The sequence below is a fragment of the Schistocerca americana genome, chromosome 11 (assembly GCF_021461395.2).
Source record: "Schistocerca americana isolate TAMUIC-IGC-003095 chromosome 11, iqSchAmer2.1, whole genome shotgun sequence".
Lineage (NCBI taxonomy): Eukaryota > Metazoa > Arthropoda > Insecta > Orthoptera > Acrididae > Schistocerca > Schistocerca americana.
The window spans coordinates 194028403-194053457 of NC_060129.1; the positions used below are offsets into that span (position 1 = coordinate 194028403).

The 25055-nt window shown below is 40.2% G+C and overlaps 1 protein-coding gene across 1 annotated transcript in view; it reads left to right on the forward strand.

The window, feature by feature from the left end:
- The window catches only part of LOC124553582 (basement membrane-specific heparan sulfate proteoglycan core protein), a 799417-nt gene that overhangs the window by 23354 nt on the left and 751008 nt on the right, over positions 1 to 25055 (forward strand). Inside the window, exons 4-5 of the mRNA XM_047127431.1 lie at positions 1000 to 1149; positions 18207 to 18602. Of these exons, the coding sequence (XP_046983387.1) occupies positions 1000 to 1149; positions 18207 to 18602 (546 nt within the window). The remainder of the gene's footprint in view (positions 1 to 999; positions 1150 to 18206; positions 18603 to 25055) is intronic.

The following is a 25055-nucleotide window of genomic DNA, read 5'->3' on the forward strand; positions in this document are numbered from 1 at the left end:
TGCATGTTCTTTATGGCATTAAATTTATTTTACATTTACTGCAATATTAAAATTCATTAAACACATTAATGATGGAAATCCTAAATAATTTTGCATATTCGTGTTTTGTTCTTAAATTACTTGGCCTTATAAATGGTTATCATACCTCACTCTTTCATATCATATATACTTCACTACATTGTTATACAATTTTGAAATTACTCACACTATGTTCCATGTCTGTGTCACATAATATGACACATGTGTCTTCTGAATATTGACTCACATGACATATGAATGGTATTTGTTATCATTCCTTGTTTCAAATTGTTGAAACATATTTTGTGCTTAAACTGACTTGCTTCAATTGGTAACATTACAATCAATGCCATAATGATTGATTGTAAAAATTGCTATTATTCTGCCCATTCCAAATAATGTGTATAACACTTTCAACACAAAAAATTGCATGTGTATATTATGAAACAAATCATTGTCATCTCATCTTTCCTTTTTAATACACATGTTCATTAAAAATCTGATTCTGCATCTTACAAAATAAAAATGCGTGTATAATGTTCACTTCCTGTTAACTGTTTGTCCCTCGCTCTCGCTTCACGTACCTAACGCCCATTTTAATACGATCGTTAACTTGTACAAAAATGTGTTAACACGTAACATAACATTGTGTTGTTAACTTTTCGGAACCCGACACACTGACATTCTTATCTCACCAACAAACATTCACAATCTGATTACTGCCAAATCTGACTAATACGCCCTACTTCTTGCCTTTGATCTACGTAAATCCACCTATAATGAATTCTTCCCCCCTTTCTGCCGAGAAATAATTTATCTCGGCAATATTTTCATCCCGATCGTAATTCCACACTTTTCACGAATTTCATCCTCTCTGCTTCACACACACGACTAACTACCGTGTCTCGCCTATACTCATCCTCTTCCGTAATCCTTGCCCCGAACTCACTGTTCCCATTCCACACACGTACAAAACTGAAGGCCAAAACGGTGCGCGCCCCACTGCATGTGCTCCAAACGAACTGCCCTGTCGCAGTGGAGAGTGCCTCCCGGCATCCACGCGATGCAATGGCAGGGAAGAGTGCGAGGACGGTTCCGACGAGGCAGGATGTCCTCCTCCGGCGGTTACAGGTACGTGTCAGAGAGACCGTTCTTTCCTGTCTGCACAAAAACACAATTCTGCCTGTGCTCAACAGCAGTTCTACTCTTTCCACTATCTTATTAGACACAGCTAGCAAATGATGCAATATCAGTGCAGTTCACTCATTTTCAAGTTTTGTGGCTGCGTTATTTCGTTGACAACTATACAAGAAAAAAGGGCCCGAGAATTCTTCCCTGTGGGACACAGCAGTTGAGAATCTTGTGCACTAATTTCATTTTTAAGATCTTCCCCTCATTGATACAACATAGGCTAGTATATTTGTCCTCTAACTATATGTAAAATGAATAAAATAGTTCAGGCTGTCAACACTAATGAGGAGAAAAACCCAGTGGTATGACCGATCTTTTGAAATGATTGAGATCCGAGGAAGGTTAAGATCCGAGGAATCTCACCCTGGTGGGCCTTCATTTGCGAGTTAACTGTTGAAAAAAAAGTTCAAAATTTCATGTGATGCACTATACACTTAAGAACATAAAAATTTACATCCTGCTTATATAGTGTAATGCTTACAGTATTCACCTCACATGCTGAAGATTATTTGTTCGAATCTCTTTAGGTACATTGACTTTTTATTTTTATATCTTTATTAATAAAGGGAGCGAAAAGCAATTTACAAGTTGTACAGAAACCAGATGGCAGTTATAAGAGTCGAGGGGCATGAAAGGGAAGCAGTGGTTGGGAAGGGAGTGAGACAGGGTTATAGCCTATCCCCGATGTTATCCAATCTGTATATTGAGCAAGCAGTAAAGGAAACAAAAGAAAAATTCAGAGTAGGTATTAAAATCCATGGAGAAGCAATAAAACTTTGACGTTCGCCGATGACATTGTAATTCTATCAGAGACAGCAAAGGACTTGAAAGAGCAGTTCAACGGAATGGACAGTGTCTTGAAAGGAGGATATAAGATGAACATCAACAAAAGCAAAACAAGGATAATGGAATGGGGTCGAATTAAGTCGGGTGATGCTGAGGGAATTAGATTAGGAAATGAGACACTTAAAGTAGTAAAGGAGTTTTGCTATTTAGGGAGTAAAATAACTGACGATGGTCGAAGTAGAGAGGATATAAAATGTAGACTGGCAATGGCAAGGAAAGCGTTTCTCAAGAAGAGAAATTTGTTAACATCGAGTATAGATTTAAGTGTAAGGAAGTCGTTTCTGAAAGTATTTGTATTGAGTGTAGCCATGTTTGGTGGTGAAACATGGACGATAAATAGTTTGGACAAGAAGAGAATAGAAGCTTTCAAAATGTGGTTCTACAGAAGAATGCTGAAGATTAGATTGGTAGATCATATAACTAATGAGGAGGTATTGAATAGAATTGGGGAGAAGAGGAGTTTGTGGCACAACTTGACTAGAAGAAGGGATCGGTTGGTAGGACATGTTCTGAGGCATCAAGGGATCACCAATTTAGTACTGGAGGGCAGCGTGGAGGGTAAAAATCGTAGAGGGAGACCAAGAGATGAATACACTAAGCAGATTCAGAAGTATGTAGGTTGCAGTAGCTACTGGCAGATGAAGAAGCTTGCACAGGATAGAGTAGCATGGAGAGCTGCATCAAACCAGTCTCAGGACTGAAGACCACAACAACAACATCTTTATTGAAATCACTTTCATCACAATTTTTATTCAATTAATTGGTTTACATGCTATTTCTTTTCTTTGTATTCCTTTGGTACATAATTTTAATCAATGTTTTAACTTCTTCAATTGCTCTTATTTTTTCTTCATTTCATTCTTTTTCCACATGGAATCTTTGTCCTTATGAATTTAGTAATACTTATTTATCTATCACAATGTTTAAACATTTGGAAATGCTGATTGTTGGTTAAAAACCAAAACACAAAATAATCTGTTTGTATTGACTGGGCAGAGGTGTCAAGATGTATTTTTTGAAACAAGATGTGCATCATTTTGAATGGCAATCGTCATACAAACATTTAAAAATAAATCATTATTGCACTACGGACAACATAACGGGGTAGACGATTTAAACAAAACCGAGATTATAAGTAAAATGAAATTCAAGCAAAATTGGAAATAGAAATAATGAATGCAAAAACGTGGACAAAAATATTAAGATGACAAAATGGAAGGAATTACATCAAAGTCAATATGTAGCTATAACCAAAATCACATGAACAATGACCTATAGGAAGAAAAATGAGAGCAAATGATGTATTTCATTTGATGACTAATGTGACATGACAAAGAAACAGAAAAAAAAACACATTTAAACAAATAAATTGAATAAAAACACTGATATAAGTCATTTTGATAAAGATTTAAAAATAAAAAATTTCAAAGATCCAGATGATACATGAACCCACATATCCTTGCATGTCGGCTCAGTACCTTAACCATTATGTTACACAACTATTCTGTAAATTGTTACCAGTTTTAAAGCTATAAAGCACCATACAAAATTAGAATTGTTTTTTTATTTACTTTTTTTTTTTCCCCCAGCGTGAATGGCTGGATAGGGTTCCTTGGACCTTAACCTACCTCACCGTATAGATTCTTTCAAAAACTCAATCCCACCGCTGGGGAGCTCTCCTCATAAGATTTACCATAATGCCCTTCACCTATTGAGAGTAACTAAGTCACATATGTGACCTGTCTAACAGAAAGACGGAAGAGAAGCATCTGCTTACTAAAATTACAAACCCAGCTGCAGCTAATAATATTGCTCAACCTTCAACTTTACTATTTGTAGAAGTATGTTAATCTGATGAAAAGGAGCCAGAAATTAATTTCAATTACTTTCGGCACTCATAAATTTTAGCTTTTGTTTTTCTAATTTTCCTTTCCTTCTCAGTTTGAATACATTTAGTGCAGTACACAGGTGGAAAGCCTAGATTGGATTATAAAAGATATACAACCATAGATCACCGCTTGCCAAGTAGGAGACATACTGGACATCAAACAGGCATATAGTGAAGAAAGAAACTTTCTTGATTGCCAAGTCTTGTGTGTGTGTGTGTGTGTGTGTGTGTGTCAGAGAGAGAGAGAGAGAGAGAGAGAGAGAGAGAGATTGGGAAGGTGGATGTATGTTTTAGGTTGACTTTATTCTGTTCTTCCATCTCAGATACTGATAAAACTAACTTTTGATGTGTGATTCGATTTCATGTAATGTAAAAACTGTGACTGAAAGACAGTAATAAGGATTAGTATGAGGCTAAGTAGACCAGACATAATTAGAGAAAGTTTATCATTAACTTTCGAAAGACAGCTCTGTGACTGTGACAAAGAAAAAATTCCAAGAAGAGATCTTTAGTGAAAAAGTTTTTATGATGTTTGTTATGTATTCCCAATATTGATACAAGTGGTTTGCTGGACAGGATCAACTTATGTGTTGTCTTGTGACATATTTCATAACAACAGGCCACAAAGAGAATAATTGGTGAAACAATATTGGCGCAGACACCAAAACCCACTTTCATTTTTGGCGACATCCCTCAATAATTTCAGAATAACACTGTGGCAGTTCATTATAAACAGGGTGTAATATCTCCCCTTCTTATTGAGGGAGAACTCAATCTGTGATATTCTTGACAGGAGCTTAATTTCTAACATTACTTCCACACTTAAATTCTGACACTTTTTTTTTTTTTTTTAATATTATTTTCTCTTCATTTCCTTAAGGTAAAGGCAGCTCGGTTTAAATGCTTACTTCACTAAAAGCTGTACCACAGTGAAAGATGCTTGACTGAAATATTGAGTAGTCAATAATCTTTTTATTTCTTAATATATTTGTATTCGGTAACTTTCTTGCCCATCTGTTTGGTACAAATATTGCAATTGATTTTAAACTAGCTTCTCAGTGAACTAGATTCATGTAATTTCCAGCATATCCCAGAACTACATGATAGTGCAGTACTAACTCACTTTCTTGTCTGGTGTGTAGCAGAGGATACTTTGTGTATCACTGGCATTGCCTGTTTCTCCTGTTCCAATCACGAATGGTTTGTGAGAATGATTGATGGCAAATCTCAATGTGAGCTCAAATCTATCTCTTTTACCTTCTTCTTCTCTTCTACAAACACACGCACACACACCTGTTGACTCACCAAGAGGAGATATTAAAATAAACCTAAAATTTACCACATCTCCTTTCTAATCTCATGAAAACATTTGAAACCAGTTGAAAGATTTCACACACACACAAGACGAAAATACAGAATATAATTACTTAAATAAAAATCAGTTTTTAATATACCATGTTGTTAAATAAGACTGAAAGGAAATAATGTCTCCTAGTCCCATAAAGATACGTAACTCCATACAGATAATCCTGAAAATTTGTGATGTGAATTTTTAATAGCTATGAAAATACTTGTAAGATTTAAAATGAAGAATGTGGACACATGCAGTACACAATTGGTGCATGATTAGTTCACCTCTTTACTATTGTCTGTTGCATGCACCCTTTGTTTCTTGTTTTAAATCTTATAAGTAGTTTCATAGCTATTAAAAATACATCGTCAGATTTTTCAGTGCTATTTTTAGGGGTCGAGAAGAAATTATTTTATATTGTTTAGTTTCATTTAAAAAATGTGGCACATCAAGATCTGATTTTTATTTAAATAAATTTAAACATTTAAATAAGGCAGGTGGTGAGGTCTGACAGAACTAAGGCTGTGAGGGCAGGTCACAAGTTTTGCAAAAGACAACGATCCAAGTTTTGAGTCCCAAACCATCACAGTTTTAGTCAACCAGGAAGTTTCATATCAGTGCACACTCCGCTACAGTGTGAGAAATTCATTCCAAATAATGATCTGTTTATGCAGAAGCAAAGGCAAAGGCAAAACTATTTCAAGTCCTGATAATTTCTTTTATGAATTATTAATTTTGTTTACACTAGATATGTACACTCCATAGTTATAGTCTTACAGTATTGTTTCAACATAAGGCATCATAACTGCATTTTTAAAATATGCTTTGCTACATAGATGTGTGGTTACTCATGACACAGTATTGTAGGGGAAGGTTGTCATATATGTAAGAGAAAACAACTGAATAGAGAAAGCCAGATTATCACATAAAGTTGAGCACCAATATTTTTATCGTTCCAGTTTTATCGAGACTGTATTTGATTACTATGAAAGAATTTATCCAAACCAGTGAAGTGAGTAGAACTGCTGTTTTCAGTCCTTGCTCATGTGTGTCGAAATCAAAATGTTGTATAAACTCAGTTCAGATATACAATGAATTCTGACTTCAAATATGTTTTCTGCCTATTTATATGAGAAAATTTAGCACAATAATAGCAAACATTCATAATAGCAAAAACCATATTTTTTGATGAATTTTCTGAGATTAGCTTTTCAGTATCTAAAAAATTATAATTTCACATTGTGTTTGGCATTTACTATGAAGTAAATTTGATTTTGATATTTATTCATTTCTGAAACAAAATGAACAATAGCAATTTTCAGATGATATGTAATTTCCATACTCTGTCTGCTTTCATGCACAGCAAAGTGTGTGCTTCAGTGCAAAATAAATCTGTATTAACTGTTTCAGTTCTATCAGTAGTTTTACAACTGAGAAACTATTGCACTGGTTTTGGTTCTCATTCCTTGTACATGAGACTGTGCTGCTGTAGAATAGAAATAATATCAGCAATTTTCTTGCTAATGTAGAGATTTATCTGGTGATCGTTTTATCAATCTCAGTTTCAGTATCTTAAGTAAATTCAGATATGTGGTAATTAGTTGTAGAAGATCAATGGTGATGGTATTTGTTGTACTTTCAATTTGGCTAACTAGATATAAAATATATCTGCCATTAAAGTTTAGTGTTTTCTGTTGCATTATTTGTGTAAATATGTTCCTGCAAATTAACAGCTTAAATAAATCGATATTAGCCATGTATATACTTACAAATTAAATATTAACTCTTTTGTACAACATTGTAATGAACTGAATGAATTTATGTGTTAGTGCATATTGAAATGAAATACTACAAATGCAACATCAGTTGCAAAGACATCTTGAGACATGTTGCTGCAATTTAGTTGTTACTCCAACTGTGAATAATATTAATCGTTAAATAACTATACCTGTTATCTGTATAACTTAAAATTAACATTTTAAATAGTGCTGTACACATTTAAAAACAGAGAATCCTATGTATAACGTTTATAAAAGTTCTTTATTGTCCTCTTGTGATTAACATAAAAAGAATGATTGTCATGTGATGTTATGAAGACTTTGATGTCGTTTTTCAGAATTGCTGTATTTTAATATCAATACTTTAATTCAAATTGAAAGCAGTTCCTCGAATTCAATTGCAAATGATGATATATCAAAGTCTTCTATCCTAGGTAACAAACTTACAAAATCCGTGTTACATGTTTGGTTAACAATAAGTAATAGTGTAAATCCTCAGACCTGAGAGAAAACATCCATCTCCGTCAAGCCCTGTTAAAACTAATTTAACCAATCAAAAGGCTCTAAGTCCCACCAAACTCCTCTCTTTGTGTTTGTTTCCATGTGCATGGTGTGAGAGAGAACAGTAACAACTTGTCAGACTTATACATGGTCAAAAAACGCATATGATCGAAAGTAAACAATACCAGAAGCATGAAGAATGTGAAGAACAACTTACTCATAATATTATCTTATAGTGACAATGGAAATTAAGGACTAGTTGATTCAAATTATTAAACATTGTTTTCCTGTGTATGCTATTCTAGTTTGAGAGCAATAATCAAAAAATACTGTAATATCAACATAAAACTTTTTCTATGATCAGTTAGCCTATTTCAAGTATTGAATTTTCCCCATTAGGGTGATATTTTCGTCTTATATTTTGAGTTTTGGGTGATTTTGTGATATGATGTCCCAACACTTAATATCTAAAATTAAATTACATTACTTCAGTCAGTGGTAATGGAAGCTGCAATAATTAACTGTTGTAGTAAACATGAATTTTTTTTTTCCACAGAAATTGATGTCAATCAGTTTCAGACATGGTGTGAACATAAAAATGACAATTCACAAATCAGTTGTTTATCAGAAGTGGGATTATTATAGGAGAGATATGGCAGTAGAGGAAAATTGTGTTTATGACTTAGTTTTTCTGTCATGTCTCATCTCAGAGAGAGAAACAAAACAACAATGAGGTATTTTCTTCTACTTAATTGTACTTTTCTAACTGATTTTCTGTCTGACAGATTTTATAGTAGCTTCTCTTGAATCACGTAAATCAGAGCAGATAGCATATAGCCAATCTCTTAATTTTCATTAGAGAGCTATTGTTAGAGGCTTTAGTTTCTAAGCTGCAGCAAAATTTCAGTCAGAAATACTGAAATGGGACCAGATTTTTCCAATTGTAATAGTTTTTTAAATGATATTTACTCAATAAAACAATGTTTAATAATTTTGTTTCAACTACTTCTGCATTTAGAAAGGTGTATTTGTATGATGCCTGTGTGATAACTAGATGTTGTCCCCACATTCTGCACCCACTTGTTCAACTTAACAAGCATGCGTAACAAAGTGTTTTTGAACTTCCGTGGATTGATAATGATATAATTCAATTAACCAGTCTGTGTCAGTTGACTAATGGCTCTGCAAGAAATGGCCAGCTAAACCATGCAAACATGTACATTTTAATGACAGTGTTTGAGTTGAAATATTAATACTCTATTTCATGGACAGTAATTTTTAATTCAAGTTTATATCAATCCAGAAAAAATAAACAATAGGCTGCTGTTAGTTTGTGCATGAACTTAGTGCTTTTGAAGTCAAAACATCTGAAATCATTTCCTCTTTGTTCAATTTTCAACAGTAAGAGTATTTATAGAGAAACCCCCACTGTCAACAAAGCTACAAGCAAGATCATGAAATCTATAGTCATCTCGAAATTTGCCCACTAGGTAATCCTGTATCACAATGGATGTTAGAAACTCATGGTTTTTTATGATGATGTTGCTGACAAACTTCATCTGAATCAAAGTTTGCATAAAAGCTGAGGCAAAGTGGACATACACTGAAGAATCGAAGAAACTGGTACACCTGCTTAATATCCTGTAGGGCCCTTGCAAGCATGCAGAGGTGCTGCAACACGACGTGGCACGGACTCGACTAATGTCTGGAGCAGTGCTGGAGGGAACTGACACCGTGAATCCTGCAGGGGTGTCCATAAATCCGTAAGAGCATGAGGGGGTGGAGATCTCTTCTGAACAGCATGTTGCAAGGCATCCCAGATATGCACAATAATGTTCATGTCTGGGGAGTTCGGTCACCAGTGGGAGTGTTTAAACTCAGAAGAGTGTTCCTGTAGCCACTCTGTAGTAATTCTGGACGTGTGAGGTGTTGCATTGTCCTGCTGGAATTGCCCGAGTCTGTCAGAATGCACAATGCACAGGAATGGATGCAGGTAATCAGACAGGACGCTTATGTATGTGTCACCTATCTAGATGTGTCAGGGGTCCAATATCAGTCCAACTGCACACGCCCCACATCATCACAGAGCCTCCACCAGCTCGAACAGTCCGCTGCTGACATGCAGGGTCCACGGATTTACGAGGTTGTCTCCATACCCGTACACGTCCATCCGCTCGATACAATTTGATGCGAGACTTGTCCGACCGAGCATCATGTTTCCAGTCATCAAAGTCCAATGTCGGTGTTGACGGTCCCAGGCGAGCCGTAAAGCTTTGGGTCAAGCAATCGTCGAGGGTAAATGAGTGGTCCTTCAGCTCCGGAAGCTCAAATTGATGATGTTCCATCGAATGGTTCGCACACTGACACTCACCGATGGCCCAGTACTGAAATCTGCAGCAATTTGCGGAAGGGTTCCACTTCTGTCACCTCGAACGATTCTCTTCTGTCATCGTCGACCCCGTTCTTGCAGGATCTTTTTCCATCTGCAGCAATGTCTTAAATTTGATGTTTTACTGGGTTCCTGATATGCGTGGTACACTTGTGAAATGGTCGTATGAGAAAATCCCCACTTCATTGCTACCTTGGAGATCCTGTGTCCCTTAGGTTGTGTGCCAACTATAATACCACGTTCAGACTCACTTAAATGTTGATAACCTGCCATTGCAGCAGCAGTAACTGATCTAACAATGACACCAGAAACTTGTTGTCTTATATAGACATTGCTGACCCCAGTGTCGTATTCTGCCTGTTACTTATCTCTGTGTTTGAATACGCATGGCTATACCAGTTTCTTTGGCACTTCAGTGTACGATAGATACAGGTTTTACTGCATGTCGACTCCAAACTTTATTTCTGAGATTTTATATGAAATAAATACGTGTTTCAAAGTTTTCCTGACCTTCAAAGTAGTCAGTAGTCACCAGCATTGTGCATAACCCGTTGCCAGCGATGTGGAAGTCATAGGATACTCTCAGCAGTGCCAGTTGTGTTGACTGTTGCAGCAGCGCGGTCTATTGCCTGACGAATTTGTAGCAGTTCTGAAGCGAATGCCGTGAAGTGTTTCCTTCAGTTTAGGTATCGAGTTGAACTCATGAGGGCTTAAGTCAGGGGAGTGCAGTAGGTGATATAGCACTTAGCAACCCCATTAGGCAAACAAATCTACTAACATCTTGCACTGTACGTGCAAAATGATGGTCAGGTCTTGCAGAAAGAATCATCACTTCTGTCTCTATGCGTTTGTTTTGGAACACAACCTACGACCAGCTTAGAAACAGAAGTGATGACTCTTTCTGCAAGACCTGACCATCATTTTGCAGGACAATGCTCAAGCACGTACAGTGCAAGCTGTTACTGATTTGTTTGGCTGAGGGGGGTGCTAAGTGCTATATCACCTACTGCACTCCCCTGACTTAAGCCCTCACGAGTTCAACTCGATTTTTCTAAACTGGAGGAAACACTTCACGGCATTCGCTTCAAAACTGCTACAAATTCGTCTGGCAATAGACCGCGCCACTCGAACTGTCAACACAACTGGCACTGCTAAGAGTATCCTACAACTTCACCAGCAATGGGCTATACGCAATGCTGGTGACTATTTTGAAGGTCAGTAAAACTTTGAAACATGTATCTGTTTCGTATGAGCTGTAAATAAATAGTTGCCACTAAAGTTCAAAAAAAAAAAAAAAAAACAAAGATTATGTGACTTACCAAACGAAAGTGCTGGCAGGTTGATAGACACACAAACATACGCCCAAAATTCAAGGTTTCGCAACCAACGGTTGCTTCATCAGGAAAGAGGGAAGGAGAGGGAAAGATGAAAGGATGTGGGTTTTAAGGGAGAGGGTAAGGAGTCATTCCAATCCCGGGAGCGGAAAGACTTACCTTAGGGGGAAAAAAGGACAAGTATACACTCGCGCACACACACACACACACACACACACACACACACACACACACACACAAACATATCCATCTGCATGTACACAGACACAAGCAGACATTTGTAAAGGCAAAGAGTTTGGGCAGAGATGTCAGTCGAGGCGGAAGTACAGAGGCAAAGATGTTGTCGAAAGACAGGTGAGGTATGAGCGGCGGCAACTTGAAATTAGCGGAGGTTGAGGCCTGGCGGATAATGAGAAGAGAGGATATACTGAAGGGCAAGTTCCCATCTCCGGAGTTCTGACAGGTCGGTGTTAGTGGGAAGTATCCAGATAACCCGGACGGTGTAACACTGTGCCGAGATGTGCTGGCCGTGCACCAAGGCAAGTTTAGCCACAGGGTGATCCTCATTACCAACAAACACTGTCTGCCTGTGTCCATTCATGTGAATGGACAGTTTGTTGCTGGTCATTCCCACATAGAATGCGTCACAGTGTAGGCAGGTCAGTTGGTAAATCACGTGGGTGCTTTCACATGTGGCTCTGCCTTTGATCGTGTACACCTTCCGGGTTACAGGACTGGAGTAGGTGGTGGTGGGAGGGTGCACGGGACAGGTTTTACACCGGGGGTGGTTACAACGATAGGAGCCAGAGGGTAGGGAAGGTGGTTTGGGGATTTCATAGGGATGAACTAAGAGGTTACGAAGGTTAGGTGGACGGCGGAAAGACACTCTAGGTGGAGTGGGGAGGATTTCGTGAAGGATGGATGTCATTTCAGGGCAGGATTTCTTCATCAAAATCACCCTCTCCAAACCTTCCAGGAATTTCTGACTTCCAACCTTGCCTCTCAATCCTTCTTAAAAAACCTTAACCCTACTCCCAACATCACCACTGCTGAAGCCCAGCCTATCCGTGATCTGAAGGCTGACCGATCCACCGTCATTCTTCCAGCGGACAAGGGTTCCACGACCGTGGTACTTGATCGTCGGGAATATGTGGCTGAGGGACTGCGTCAGCTTTCAGACAACACCACATACAAAGTTTGCCAAGGTAATCCCATTCCTGATGTCCAGGCGGAGCTTCCAGGAATCCTCAGTACCTTAGGCCCCCTACAAAACCTTTCACCTGACTCCATCAACCTCCTGACCCCACCGACACCCCGCACCCTACCTTCCACCTTCTTCCTAAAATTCACAAACCCAATCATCCCGGCTGCCCCATTGTAGCTGGTTACCGAGCCGCCACAGAACGTATCTCTGCCTACGTAGATCAACACCTTCAACCCATTACATGCAGTCTCCCTCCTTCATCAAAGACACCAACCACTTTCTCGAATGCCTGGAATCCTTACCCAATCTGTTACCCCCGGAAACCATCCTTGTAACCATTGATGCCACTTCCTTATACACAAATATTCCGCACGTCCAGGGCCTCGCTGTGATGGAGCACTTCCTTTCACGCCGATCACCTGCCGCCCTACCTAAAACCTCTTTCCTCATTACCTTAGCCAGCTTCATGCTGACTCACAACTTCTTCACTTTCGAAGGGCAAACATACCAACAATTAAAGGGAACAGCCACGGGTACCAGGATGGCCCCCTCGTACGCCAACCTATTCATGGGTCACTTAGAGGAAGCCTTCTTGGTTACCCAGGCCTGCCAACCCAAAGTTTGGTACAGATTTATTGATGACATCTTCATGATCTGGACTCACAGTGAAGAAGAACTCCAGAATTTCCTCTCCAACTTCAACTCCTTTGGTTCCATCAGATTCACCTGGTCCTACTCCAAATCCCATGCCACTTTCCTGGACGTTGACCTCCACCTGTCCAATGGCCAGCTTCACACGTCCGTCCACATCAAACCCACCAACAAGCAACAGTACCTCCATTATGATAGCTGCCACCCATTCCACATCAAACGGTCCCTTCCCTACAGCCTAGGTCTTCGTGGGAAATGAATCTGCTCCAGTCCTGAATCCCTGAACCATTACACCGACAACCTAGAAACAGCTTTTGCATCCCGCAACTACCCTCCCGACCTGGTACAGAAGCAAATAACCAGAGCCACTTCCTCGTCCCCTCAAACCCAGAACTCACACAGTAGATCCACAAAAGTGCCCCACTTGTGACAGGATACTTTTCGGGACTGGATCAGACTCTGAATCTGGCTCTCCAGCAAGGATACGACTTCCTCAAATCCTGCCCTGAAATGACATCCATCCTTCACGAAATCCTCCCCACTCCACCTTGAGTGTCTTTCCGCCGTCCACCTAACCTTCGTAACCTCTTAGTTCATCTGTATGAAACCCCCAAACCACCTTCCCTACCCTCTGGCTCCTACCCTTGTAACCGCCCCCAGTGTAAAACCTGTCCCGTGCACCCTCCCACCACCACCTACTCCAGTCCTGTAACCCGGAAGGTGTACACGATCAAAGGCAGAGCCACATGTGAAAGCACCCACATGATCTACCAACTGACCTGCCTACACTGTGACGCATTCTATGTGGGAATGACCAGCAACAAACTGTCCATTCGCACGAATGGACACAGGCAGACAGTGTTTGTCGGTAATGAGGATCACCCTGTGACTAAACATGCCTCGGTGCACGGCCAGCACATCTCGGCACAGTGTTACACCGTCCGGGTTATCTGGATACTTCCCACTAACACCAACCTATCCGAACTCCGGAGATGGGAACTTGCCCTTCAGTATATCCTCTCTTCTCGTTATCCGCCAGGCCTCAACCTTCGCTAATTTCAAGTTGCCGCCGCTCATACCTCACCTGTCTTTTGACAACATCTTTGCCTCTGTACTTCCGCCTCGACTGACATCTCTGCCCAAACTCTTTGCCTTTACAAATGTCTGCTTGTGTCTGTGTATGTACGGATGGATATGTGTGTATGTGTGTGTGTGTGAGTGTATACCTGTCCTTTTTTCCCCCGAAGGTAAGTCTTTCCGCTCCCGGGATTGGAATGACTCCTTACCCTCTCCCTTAAAACCCACATCCTTTCGTATTTCCCTCTCATTCCCTCTTTCCTGATGAAGCAACCATTTGTTGCGAAAGCTTGAATTTTGTGTGTATGTTTGTGTTTGTTTGTGTGTCTATCGACCTGCCAGCACTTTCGTTTGGTAAGTCACATCATCTTTGTTTTTAGGTATATTTTTCCGACATGGAATGTTTCCCTCTATTATATATATATGTTAAAAACTTCACAAAATATTCATGTATTCATGTCACACTCGCATGTTCGCAATTCATACACACACTTTCTCTGGTACTTTGGCAGATATCTCTAATTTTGATTTGCAATGGGTAGTTGGAGTCTGCCCAAACAAATAATGCTTGTCATGTCTTTCATGCAAAGACCAGTGTCGACAGAAAGTACTGATTTGTTTTTCTTTACAAACAAAATTATTTCAAAAGTGGAATTTCACATGCCTGTTCAATAGAGCAGCCTCCTCATTACTCAGGTGCAATAGTTGTTTAATCGACACGTATTAATAGGGGCAGTAGGACAGGAAGCGTGGCCACTGCTACCCCCACGCAGCAGTGCTATTCGGTCACTGCTGTATTACTCATTATTCTTCCTATTTCACTGTCCCACTTAACACAATTGATCAAACAAATATTGGACTACAGTAACGTGCGACCGCTCTGTCAAATGGGCACGGGAAGTTCCATTTTAAATATAATTTTGTTTGTAAAGGAAAACAAACCGATGCTTTCTGTAGATACCGGGTGCCGCGTAGAAGTTTTGGCGAGTAGTGTCTGTTTGGACTGGCTCGATATACACGCTACAGACACGAAATTGCAGATATCTGTGGAAACACCAGTGAAGATGCACCTGATGACTCTTAGGAGAGATACTCTATACATATACAGAGGGGTCCCAAAAAATGCACCCACTGTTTAAAAGTCCGTAACTTGCAAACTAATTGACGGAGTTGTCTCATTTTTGGTGAAAGTGTAGCTTAAAGTACAACTTAAGGATATCACTCTAGCTGGTCCCCATTAACATCCACACACAAACAATGCCACCGAACTGCAGCACAAACTACTGACTGCAACGTGTTCAGATGGGTATTTGCACATGGATCCTCGAAGTTCATCCAATGCGCGTGGCGTTTGTCGATAAACGACATCCTTTAGTGTTCCCCACAGGTAAACGTCCAGAGCAGTTAGGTCTGGGGAACGTGGTGGATACTCCACAGCACCTCTACGGCCTATCCATCTTCCTGGTAGATTTTCGTCAAGACACCCCCTAACACGATTTTGGTAGTGGGCTGGACCACCATCTTGTTGAAACGAAACTCTTCCGTCTCCATACAAGTGTCAGATGGCAAGTAAAATGGATGTCTAAAGCTTCTGAAGGTACACCTCACCGGTAACTGTGCCGTCAAAGAAGAATGACCCAATTGAGCCCCGGTAAGACAACCCACACCACACATTTACTCCTGGCAAATTCACGGCTTTGTCTACACGGACGTTAAGATTTTCGGCGTCCCAGTAGATGCAATTGTGCCAATTTACTGTACCACTGAGTTTGAACAGTGCCTCATCAGACCACACAATCGTCTCTGCAAACTCTTCATCGTTGCGCATCATATTAGTAAACCACTCGCAGTACTCCATTCTACGACCTGGGTCGTCCTCGTTCATTGCGCATAGCAATCGTGGGATGTAGCACTTCCACTTTGCTGTCTTCAAAATTCGCTGAACACTTGAGCGACTCACTCCAGTCTCACGGGCACACTGTCTCACAGACTTCTGTGGCGAGCGAGTGAACTGTTGTAACACATGACGGGAGTTAGCTGGACTTGTTACTGTTACAGGTCGTCCAGATCGTTGTTTGTGTACATCTTTAACACAGCCTTCGGCTTCAAATATGTCTCAAATGCGACGAATCATTAAACGTGTCGGTGGCTCTGTTTGATACTTATTTCGCCATTGCCGTTGAACCTCATTAATGTTTTCGTACTTAAAATGCCACTTCAAAACTGACTTCCTTTCATCGAATGTAAGCCTTGTGCCAGCCATGTTTACTCGAGTAACTAGGTGCAACTAAGAACAAAACACTGACTATCTGGCGACTGTCATCTGACAAAACAAAACAAAAAAAACACAATACAACGCTTGTGTGCTGATTGCCGGAACTACAAACTATTACACTACCAAAGATGAGACAACTCCGTCAATTAGTTTGCCAGTTATGGACTTTTAAACAGTGCATACATTTTTTTGTACCCCTCTGAATATTCTCCACAGAGCATGACCAAAATTGGTGGACGTCTATGTAGAGGACACACTGTGAAAATCCGGCAAATTTCCCCAGTGACTTACGTGAAAATGATGATAAGTTTCCCATAAAGGCTACAAAATTAATAGAGTCTGAAATGAAAGTAAGAGAAAAATTGTGCAAAATGAAAGAGTCTGTACCAGAAAACTTTGATTGTTATACTTATTGTTTGTACTAAATTTTAATTCTAGTTTATCTTGGTGATGGTTCCTAACTCAGGTTTACTGTATGTATGAAACAACCAGTTGGTTGTCTGAACTGCATATGTAATTTGTGAATGACAGTGTTTGTTGTTAGAGTCGACACTGATATCAGTAACACAAACTTGTGAAATGTTGTGGTTGGTGTGTTGCCTGATAACAGTCTGTAATTGTTTTGTAAGTGGTTGTTCTGGAAATGGGCATGTTGTGTGGGTGACAGTGCTTTGTATCCTTTCCTAAATCTGCTTAACTCATCACTAACAAACTTACCAGGCTGTGCTTTGCTGCATTTGTATCGTGTTCTGTGTTTGTTTTTTGTGAATGTTATGTTTTTGTTCTACATTTTGGGTTTAGTGAGCTGTTTCTTAATGCTGTATCACCCTTCTCTCTTTCCCTCCTATCTTCCATCTCCTTGTGACCTATCCTCATCCAATTACATCATGCTATCCAATGTGTTTCTTTTTTTGGGTATCTGCATGAAAATTAACAATTTTTTGTTGTTGTTACATACTGGATCTCTTCCTGCTTTCATGCACTTTCGATTCCTACCTATCATCTGTTATCTTGATCATTGCACAACAATGGTACTATTTTTATTTTCTTAAACCAATCTATATCTTTCCATCAACTGTCATATGTTACTGTAATTGTTATTAATGTCTACACCATCCATTCTATTATCATAACCAAATTAAAATTTAATTTGTTTCATAACTTCCTAATTTTCACACACTGGTTTAATGGCCATTATTGTTTGTACTTCTTTTTTCTAACTATTTTGGTCTACAATGCTGCTCTGTAAATATCCATAAAAACAATTTATTTCAAATTTCATTGTTGCTGACAATTGCTGTTATATATGGATATCTGTACATGTTACACATGTAAAATGCTTTCCTATTTCAATCTAAATGCCACATACTTTCAAATTCACATTTGATATTTCTGTGTTTATTTCATACAATCTTTAATGTCATTTCTATTTCATTTTTGCATCAACATATTTCTTCACCTTATTGCTCATGGATGTGTCTCCTGTCAACTGTTTTCCTCTCAAACTCATTTGATATGTTCCACTGGATCTGTATCTTATTAACTATATTGTCCTCATTTTCACACAATTTTATTCTTCAATTTACATCTCAAACTTTCAACTTTTTTCCACTTTCCTTGTTATGGAATATATTAACCGCACGGACAACCGACGCATCCTCACACCCTGGCGACACCTCTATCAATCCGTCTGTACAAAACAGTGCCAGTGTCCCGTAGCCCGCCTGTGTATGCCGATACGACTACCACTAGCACAACCACCACCACCACAACAACCACAACCACAACAACTCCTGCCCCGACACCTCCCGTCCCCCCGACCGAGCCCGAACCGGTAACTCAGCGCGCCCCGGAGCCGCCGGAGTCCGACAGCCTCGCCCGTGGATCGGGAGCTATTTTGCCGACGCCTCCGCCGACGTTCGAGGACGAGTGTCGTGCCGACGACAAGGTGCGCTGCGCAGACAACTCGCGCTACATCTGCGCCGTGCAGCGGTGCGACGGCACCGAAGACTGCCGCGACGGATCCGACGAGAGGGACTGCCCCGGACAGTCGACCACCACCACAACGTCGACAGCTGCTCCAGAGCCAGAACCGACTGGTACTGCCCGACACAGATGGATTACCATAAGTTTACCAGGATATTCACACTCCGTATTACCATGTTATATGTCAAAATACTCACTGTGCTTGTAATTTAGACACTGGTGGGAAGAGTATGAAATAACTGACATTTTCTAAGTGCTAATCATTTAAAAGGACCTATTTGCTTCATCTGCAGTCCTCCGTAATTTTAGTCTCATCAAGGAAGTACTGTGCAAAAACTTGGCCTCTTATGTTCTGAGAAAAGGATTATTTTCCTCAATCTAAACTATGCAGCATACAATGCAAATTTTATGCAATTAGCGACCAACTTACAGAAGAAACAGCTGGTTACAGCAAATTAGAAAAGTTTAGATCAAAAGATAATGAATGGAATATCAGTACGGTTTAAGAGGCACTAAAAAATTTCAGGGGCAACTTTAGATAACTCATTTTAGGTTCAACCGAACTGTGACCGTTATTTGCATCAGCTGAAATGAACAAGTAACAGTAACCAGTCCATTTCACTGATCAGTTATTTATGTTTTTTCGTTGATACCAGAGTGAAATAAATTTCTAGAGAAAATATTGTTAGATGCAAACAATTGCTAATTTTGTGGCATTTTAACTTTTCTTTTTTACATCTTAGTATCATTTTGTGCAAGGGCACAGAAAAATATTTGGACTGAAGTTGCATCTTACTAATATTCACATTTAATATTGTTTACATATTTTCTGGAGTAAAGTAATTAATTCTGTTACCTTTAAAATAAGTTAGTGCAGGAATGAAAGTGAATATACTGAACGTGTATAGGATACATGTTTTTCTTTCATATTTTTTTTTTTCAGGGAGTGAGAGATATGAAGACTATTTCAAATTCATAGTCCTTTATCCCAGTCATTCTCAGAATGCAAAGAATTTTGACTGTGAGCACGCAAACTCCAAAATATGTACTGGAATGCTGGAAAAAATTTGAGTAGTCTTAATTGCTCTGGGTTATATCCTTTGTAAACAATTTTTCTTTCACATTATTTGTATATCTGCTCTTCATACTTTTGTTACAGCTTTGTTTTTTATACAAATATTTTTCAGTAATGGCAATCCAAAAGAATTCAGATTTCCAGTCGACGAGGACAGTAATACTATTGATTGTGCTGTCTTGTGCATGATGATTCCAGAGTGTTCCTTTCCACTATTTCCTGTCATCAGTCTACAAAATTTTCTGTTTTCCATCTTTTTTGTCTCTGCCATCACCCACATCATCCTAAACCGACAGAAGAGTCAAATTCGTCTGCCTCCTCAATGGAGGGCTCACAACACTGCAACCATTATCATATAACTGCACCAGTTTTAGGTTGTTATACACGGGCGATCCACTGTGAAATGAGTTCGTGGAGCTCAAGAACTGCCTGCAGAACTGTGAGCCTGGGGATTCATTACTTAATTCTATAATCCATACTGACGGAGGATATTTCCCCCCTCCCCCAACCGTACTCAAACACTGAATACCTTTACAGCTCCGTGCATAGACAGGGCACGTCCCCCGAACTGTGCCTAAAGACACACAGCACTGCCATCTGAATATAGGCAGTACTTGTCACTGAACAACATCCGTTCCTTAAGACACATTGAGGTGTGCAAAATGTTCATCTAACCCTTGGCGCAAATATCAAATATTTATCGTGAGTCTTTGTTCATTTTAGTGTGAGGAAAGTGAGTGACAAACAAGATAACAAAAGTTTGCTAACAAATACAAGGTGTACAACTTTGCTTCTGCCATTTTTTGTCCAACATTTGAGGCTTTAATGAAACAAATTGGTTACTCACGTATCATTGAAAGTATTTCCCACTGCTGGCCACTACTTTCTCCCATCTTTCGGGCAGTGTACGAATCCCACGTCGAAAAAATTGTTCATCTTTTGAAGTGATCCATGCCAGGCCATGCACCATTGATCTAAACAGGTCGGAGGGAGCAATGTCTGGAGAACACGGCGGATGGGGTAGGAATTCCCATTTTAATGTTTCCGAGTACGTTTTGACCTCTTTTGCAACTTGGGGTCGAGCGTTGTCATGCTGCAAAATCCCTTTATTGTGCCTCTCACCATATTGCGGCCGTTTGTCTTTTAATGCTCTGCTCAGAAGCATTAATTGCGTTTATAATATAATAAAATAATGAAATGGATGATAATAAAATGTTGAAATGCGTGGCTTTTTAAAATGTATTGAATTAATGAGATTAATTTTTCGGCATGAATGACAAGCACAATAAGCTGAGCTATGCCTAGAAATAAGTTCATATCATTTTGCAGGAGGCAGTAGTTTCTTTCTCCGCTGTAGATTTGTGCTTACTCTTCTTTATAATGCTACATTTGGTCACCGTGTTCACCTTTGAAGTCTTGACCGTGTTCCCATTGAGCTTATCGGATCTTTGTAATTTTCCAAAGTACACAGGTGGACTTTAGTTCTTGTGATTATCGTACTATTGGAAATAACAACTCACACGACCTTTCTGTTAATAAAACAATACTGTATTTTCTAAACAGTGCACATATGAAATACATACTCCTCACTTATTCATATCGACCCCAAAATGGTGGTCTACAATTACTCACTTAAAATGGCATGCTTCTCACTCTTTCACTAGCTGAGTGCGAATCCTTCCTTCCTCCTACTGGTACAAGAAAATCTCCTCTCTTTTTTAACAACTGAAAATCAAAAATACCTGATGGTAGGCATAGACTCTATGATGGGCTACCGCTCATCTTTTCTCCTTGCCTTTAAAGAAGACAAAAAGATAAATGCAAAAGGTTTATCACACGTTCGATAATGAGCACCTGTGATTGTTTCACTTGCTTTTATCGCCTCATAGTACACGATGGTGAGCTGGTCCCGCCAAATGCAGAGCACGATCTCGGAGTCGTGAATATTCGGTTTGGCCGTCGACGTGGAAGCACAGTCGGTATATCTCCATGACTTTTTACATTTAGGGTTATCGTAACGAACCCATTTTTCATCCCCGGTCACAATGCGATGCACAAATCCCTTCCGTTTTTGCCTCTGAAGCAACTGTTCACAAACACACAAAGTCCGTTCAACGTCTCTCGGTTTCAGCTCACACGGGACCCGAGTTCCCTCTTTCTGAATCGTGCCCATAGCCTTGAGGCATTTTTAAATGGCTTGCTGTGTCACTCCCACTAATCGCGCCAATTCTTCTCGAGTTTGACACGAGTCTTCACTCGGCAATTTCTCCAATTCTGCATCTTCAAAAACATTCTCTCTTCCACCACTATGCCAGTCTACGATGTTAAAATCAGTTCTCGAAGCACTGAAACCACCCACGAAATGTTCTTTCACTAACAGCGCCCTTACCATACGTACTTGAGAGCATTCGACAAGACTCAGCCGCTGTTTCCTTCATATTCAAACAAAACAGTAACACCTCCCGCAAAGTATGAGAATTAGGCTCGTAAACTGACATTTTCAATCGAGACCAACTTTACGATGCAGACACAAATCGACTAATGTTCGAATGAGGTTATGTTGACCGAGGTCCAAGCTAACTGCCTGATGTCTGCAATCTGTTTCTTTCGACCGCTTCTTACCGTTGTCGCCACCTATCGGCAAACGGCGCAAGCAAAGTTGTACACCTTGTAATTTCATTGGCAAAATGATGAAACTGAAAGGTAAATCAGATGTGAGGATCTGCACAGAAGAGAGAGAGCCTCCTCCTACTCTTGCAGCTCTGTGGATGAAACTGCTTTCCTTCACCACGTTCTCAATTAGCCACCTCGGGATCGAGCAGCACCAGACTTGCTAACATTTACGAGAGATTCGGAAGAGCCTGTCGTCCCGGTGTCCGACCACACGTGCTTCGATATACGGACAGAAGTGTCGGGCCGTTTCTCGCAGCGCCGTGGGGCTTGCCAACTGTAGCATCCCTATCTAGTTGACGGATCTTACTTGCGAGCCTGTTGAGATGTAACTCCGGGTGTTGTTGCAGTCTGGTGATTGAGAAATGTACTGTACAACTTCTTTACCTCTTGCAGATCTCGTGGAAAGAAATTCTAGCTTCATCAGGTTTTGACTGGTTATCTCGGTATCGACCACCATACATTAGTAGAAGCTACTGCTCTATTGTCCAACCATGTGTGGTCTGATATACGGATACGAATTTTGGGCCTTCCCTCGTACAATAAAAGGCCCCACCGAGGTTAATGCCCCCACCTGACGGACGGACGTCTGTCGAGAGCTGTACGCGTTCTCACTCACGAGGCACCGCGGTCTGTTTTCGACAAAATTCAGCACACTCGTGCTGGCTAGAGGCCTTGAAGAACATCGTACCACTTCTCCTCTTCTTGCAACTGTCAGTGATAAAAATTTCCTCCGCCAGGTTCGTAATTGGCACCTCGGGATCGAGCACTGGCAGAATAACTAGTGTTCGTGAGAGATTCGTTCTGAGCTATTGCTCTGCTGTCCGAGCGTGCAGTCTGATATACAGGTTGTTTATAAATTAGTTATAAAAAAGTAACCTTTTATTGTGAAAATGGTAAATAACGTAAGGAAATGTTTGATAGAGCATTGAATGCAGTATAACTTCTAGTTTTATTTCTGTCTAACACTGTTAAGTTCCCACTTGGTATCAGTCATTTCATCAGCCATAGTGGAGTCATATTACAGTGCAGTGTGTGTTCAGTGTTGTTTACTGTTTCATGAATTAAAATTTGTTAATACAATTCAGAACTACATATTGCGTGCGACCACATCAAAGACAAACTGTTCTTAATTCGTGCAGTCGTTTAACTGTAACTGGCAGGGGTTGAAGAAGTTTCACGGTCTTACACTGTACGCCCTGATAGCTTAGTGGTCAGCGTGACGGATTGCCATCCTACGGGCCCGGGTTCGATTCCCGGTTGGGTCGGTGATTTTCTCCACTCAGGGACTGGGTGTCGTGTTGTCTTCGTCGTCATTTCATCCCCATCCGGCGCGCAGGTCACCCAATGTGGTGTCGAATTTAATAAGGCCTGCACCGAGGCGGCCGGACCTGCTCCGCAATGGGCCTCCCGGCCAATGAAGCCAAACGCTCATTTCCATTTCATTACGGTCTTACACTCTCAGTGTGGGTAAATCGATGAGACGTGCCAGCTTACGACTGAATATACCCGGTGTTACAGTGTGGAGGGCATTAAGGAAACACCTCGCACTCCAGACCTATGAAATGCAACTGTGGCAAGACTTAATAGAAAGTGACAAAGTAAAATGAGCTAAGTTCCGTGTATAAATGTTTAACAAAATCCAAACTGAATACGATTATTTTAAAAAATTTTGCTCGTGAGAAAGCCCCCTTCCGTACCTGCAGTAGAGTGACCTAGCATAATGTTCAGATACAGTCTGCGCAGAAACCATTTCAGGTAATCAAACGTGTACAGGACTTTCCTAAGGTAGTTGTTTTTTGTGCTGTAAGCTGTAAAAAGATTTATGGTCCTTTTTTGCTGTGTCAACTGTAACTGGCACTTTGTACCTGGACATGATTGACCATTGTCTGATGCATCAATTACAACAGGACACTAGCACAAAATTTACTTTCCAGCAAGACAGCACGCCAGCACATCACCGTCGTGTAGTTGTCTCTGTAGGAATGTGCCGACCCAGAATGGATGTGGTGGAAAAATATGCTGGCCGCCACGATGATCTGATTCAACCCCAACGGACTTCTTTGTACGAGGGCTACATTAAAGACAGAGTGTTTATTCCTCCACTTCTGGGAAATGTTGATGGGCTGTGACAACAGACAACACGAGCAGTTGCCACCGTATGTAGAGATTCGATTCTTAGGATTTGGCAGGAAACTGGTAGCATCTGGGACATTTGTTGTCTTGCAAAACGTAGCCACATTGACCATTTGTAAATAAAAGTTGAAGATACACTGCATTCAGTGATGTACCAAACATGTGTGTAAGTTATTTACCTGTTTCACAGTTAAAGTGTACCTTCATTAATTTATACGACAGTCATTCAATAATTAAAGATACAAATTAGTCTGGAGAAAAAAACATTTATTTTTACAAAAAAATACTTTTTCTACTTTTCAACATAATCCCCTTGAACATTTATGCACTTGTTCCAACGGGCTACAAGCTTTTTTATTCCAGCAGCAAAGAACTCTTTATCTTGATGTTTGAACCAATTTCCCACAAACATTTTCGTGTGTCCTTTGTCCTCAAACCCTCGTCCTATTTAATGCCTCCTTAACTGCATCAAACAAATGGAAATCACTAGGTGGTAAATCAGGACTATAAGGGGGATGAGGCAGTACTTGGCAGCCCATTTTGTCAACAGTTTCACAGGTTAGTTGAGCAAGATGAGGATGTGCGTTGCCTTGCTGGAGAATCACACCTCTACTCTGAGATCCACGACGTCTCTCTCTCAAGGCTGGCTTCACCTTGTTTAAAAGCAGAGCCGAGTAGTATTGGC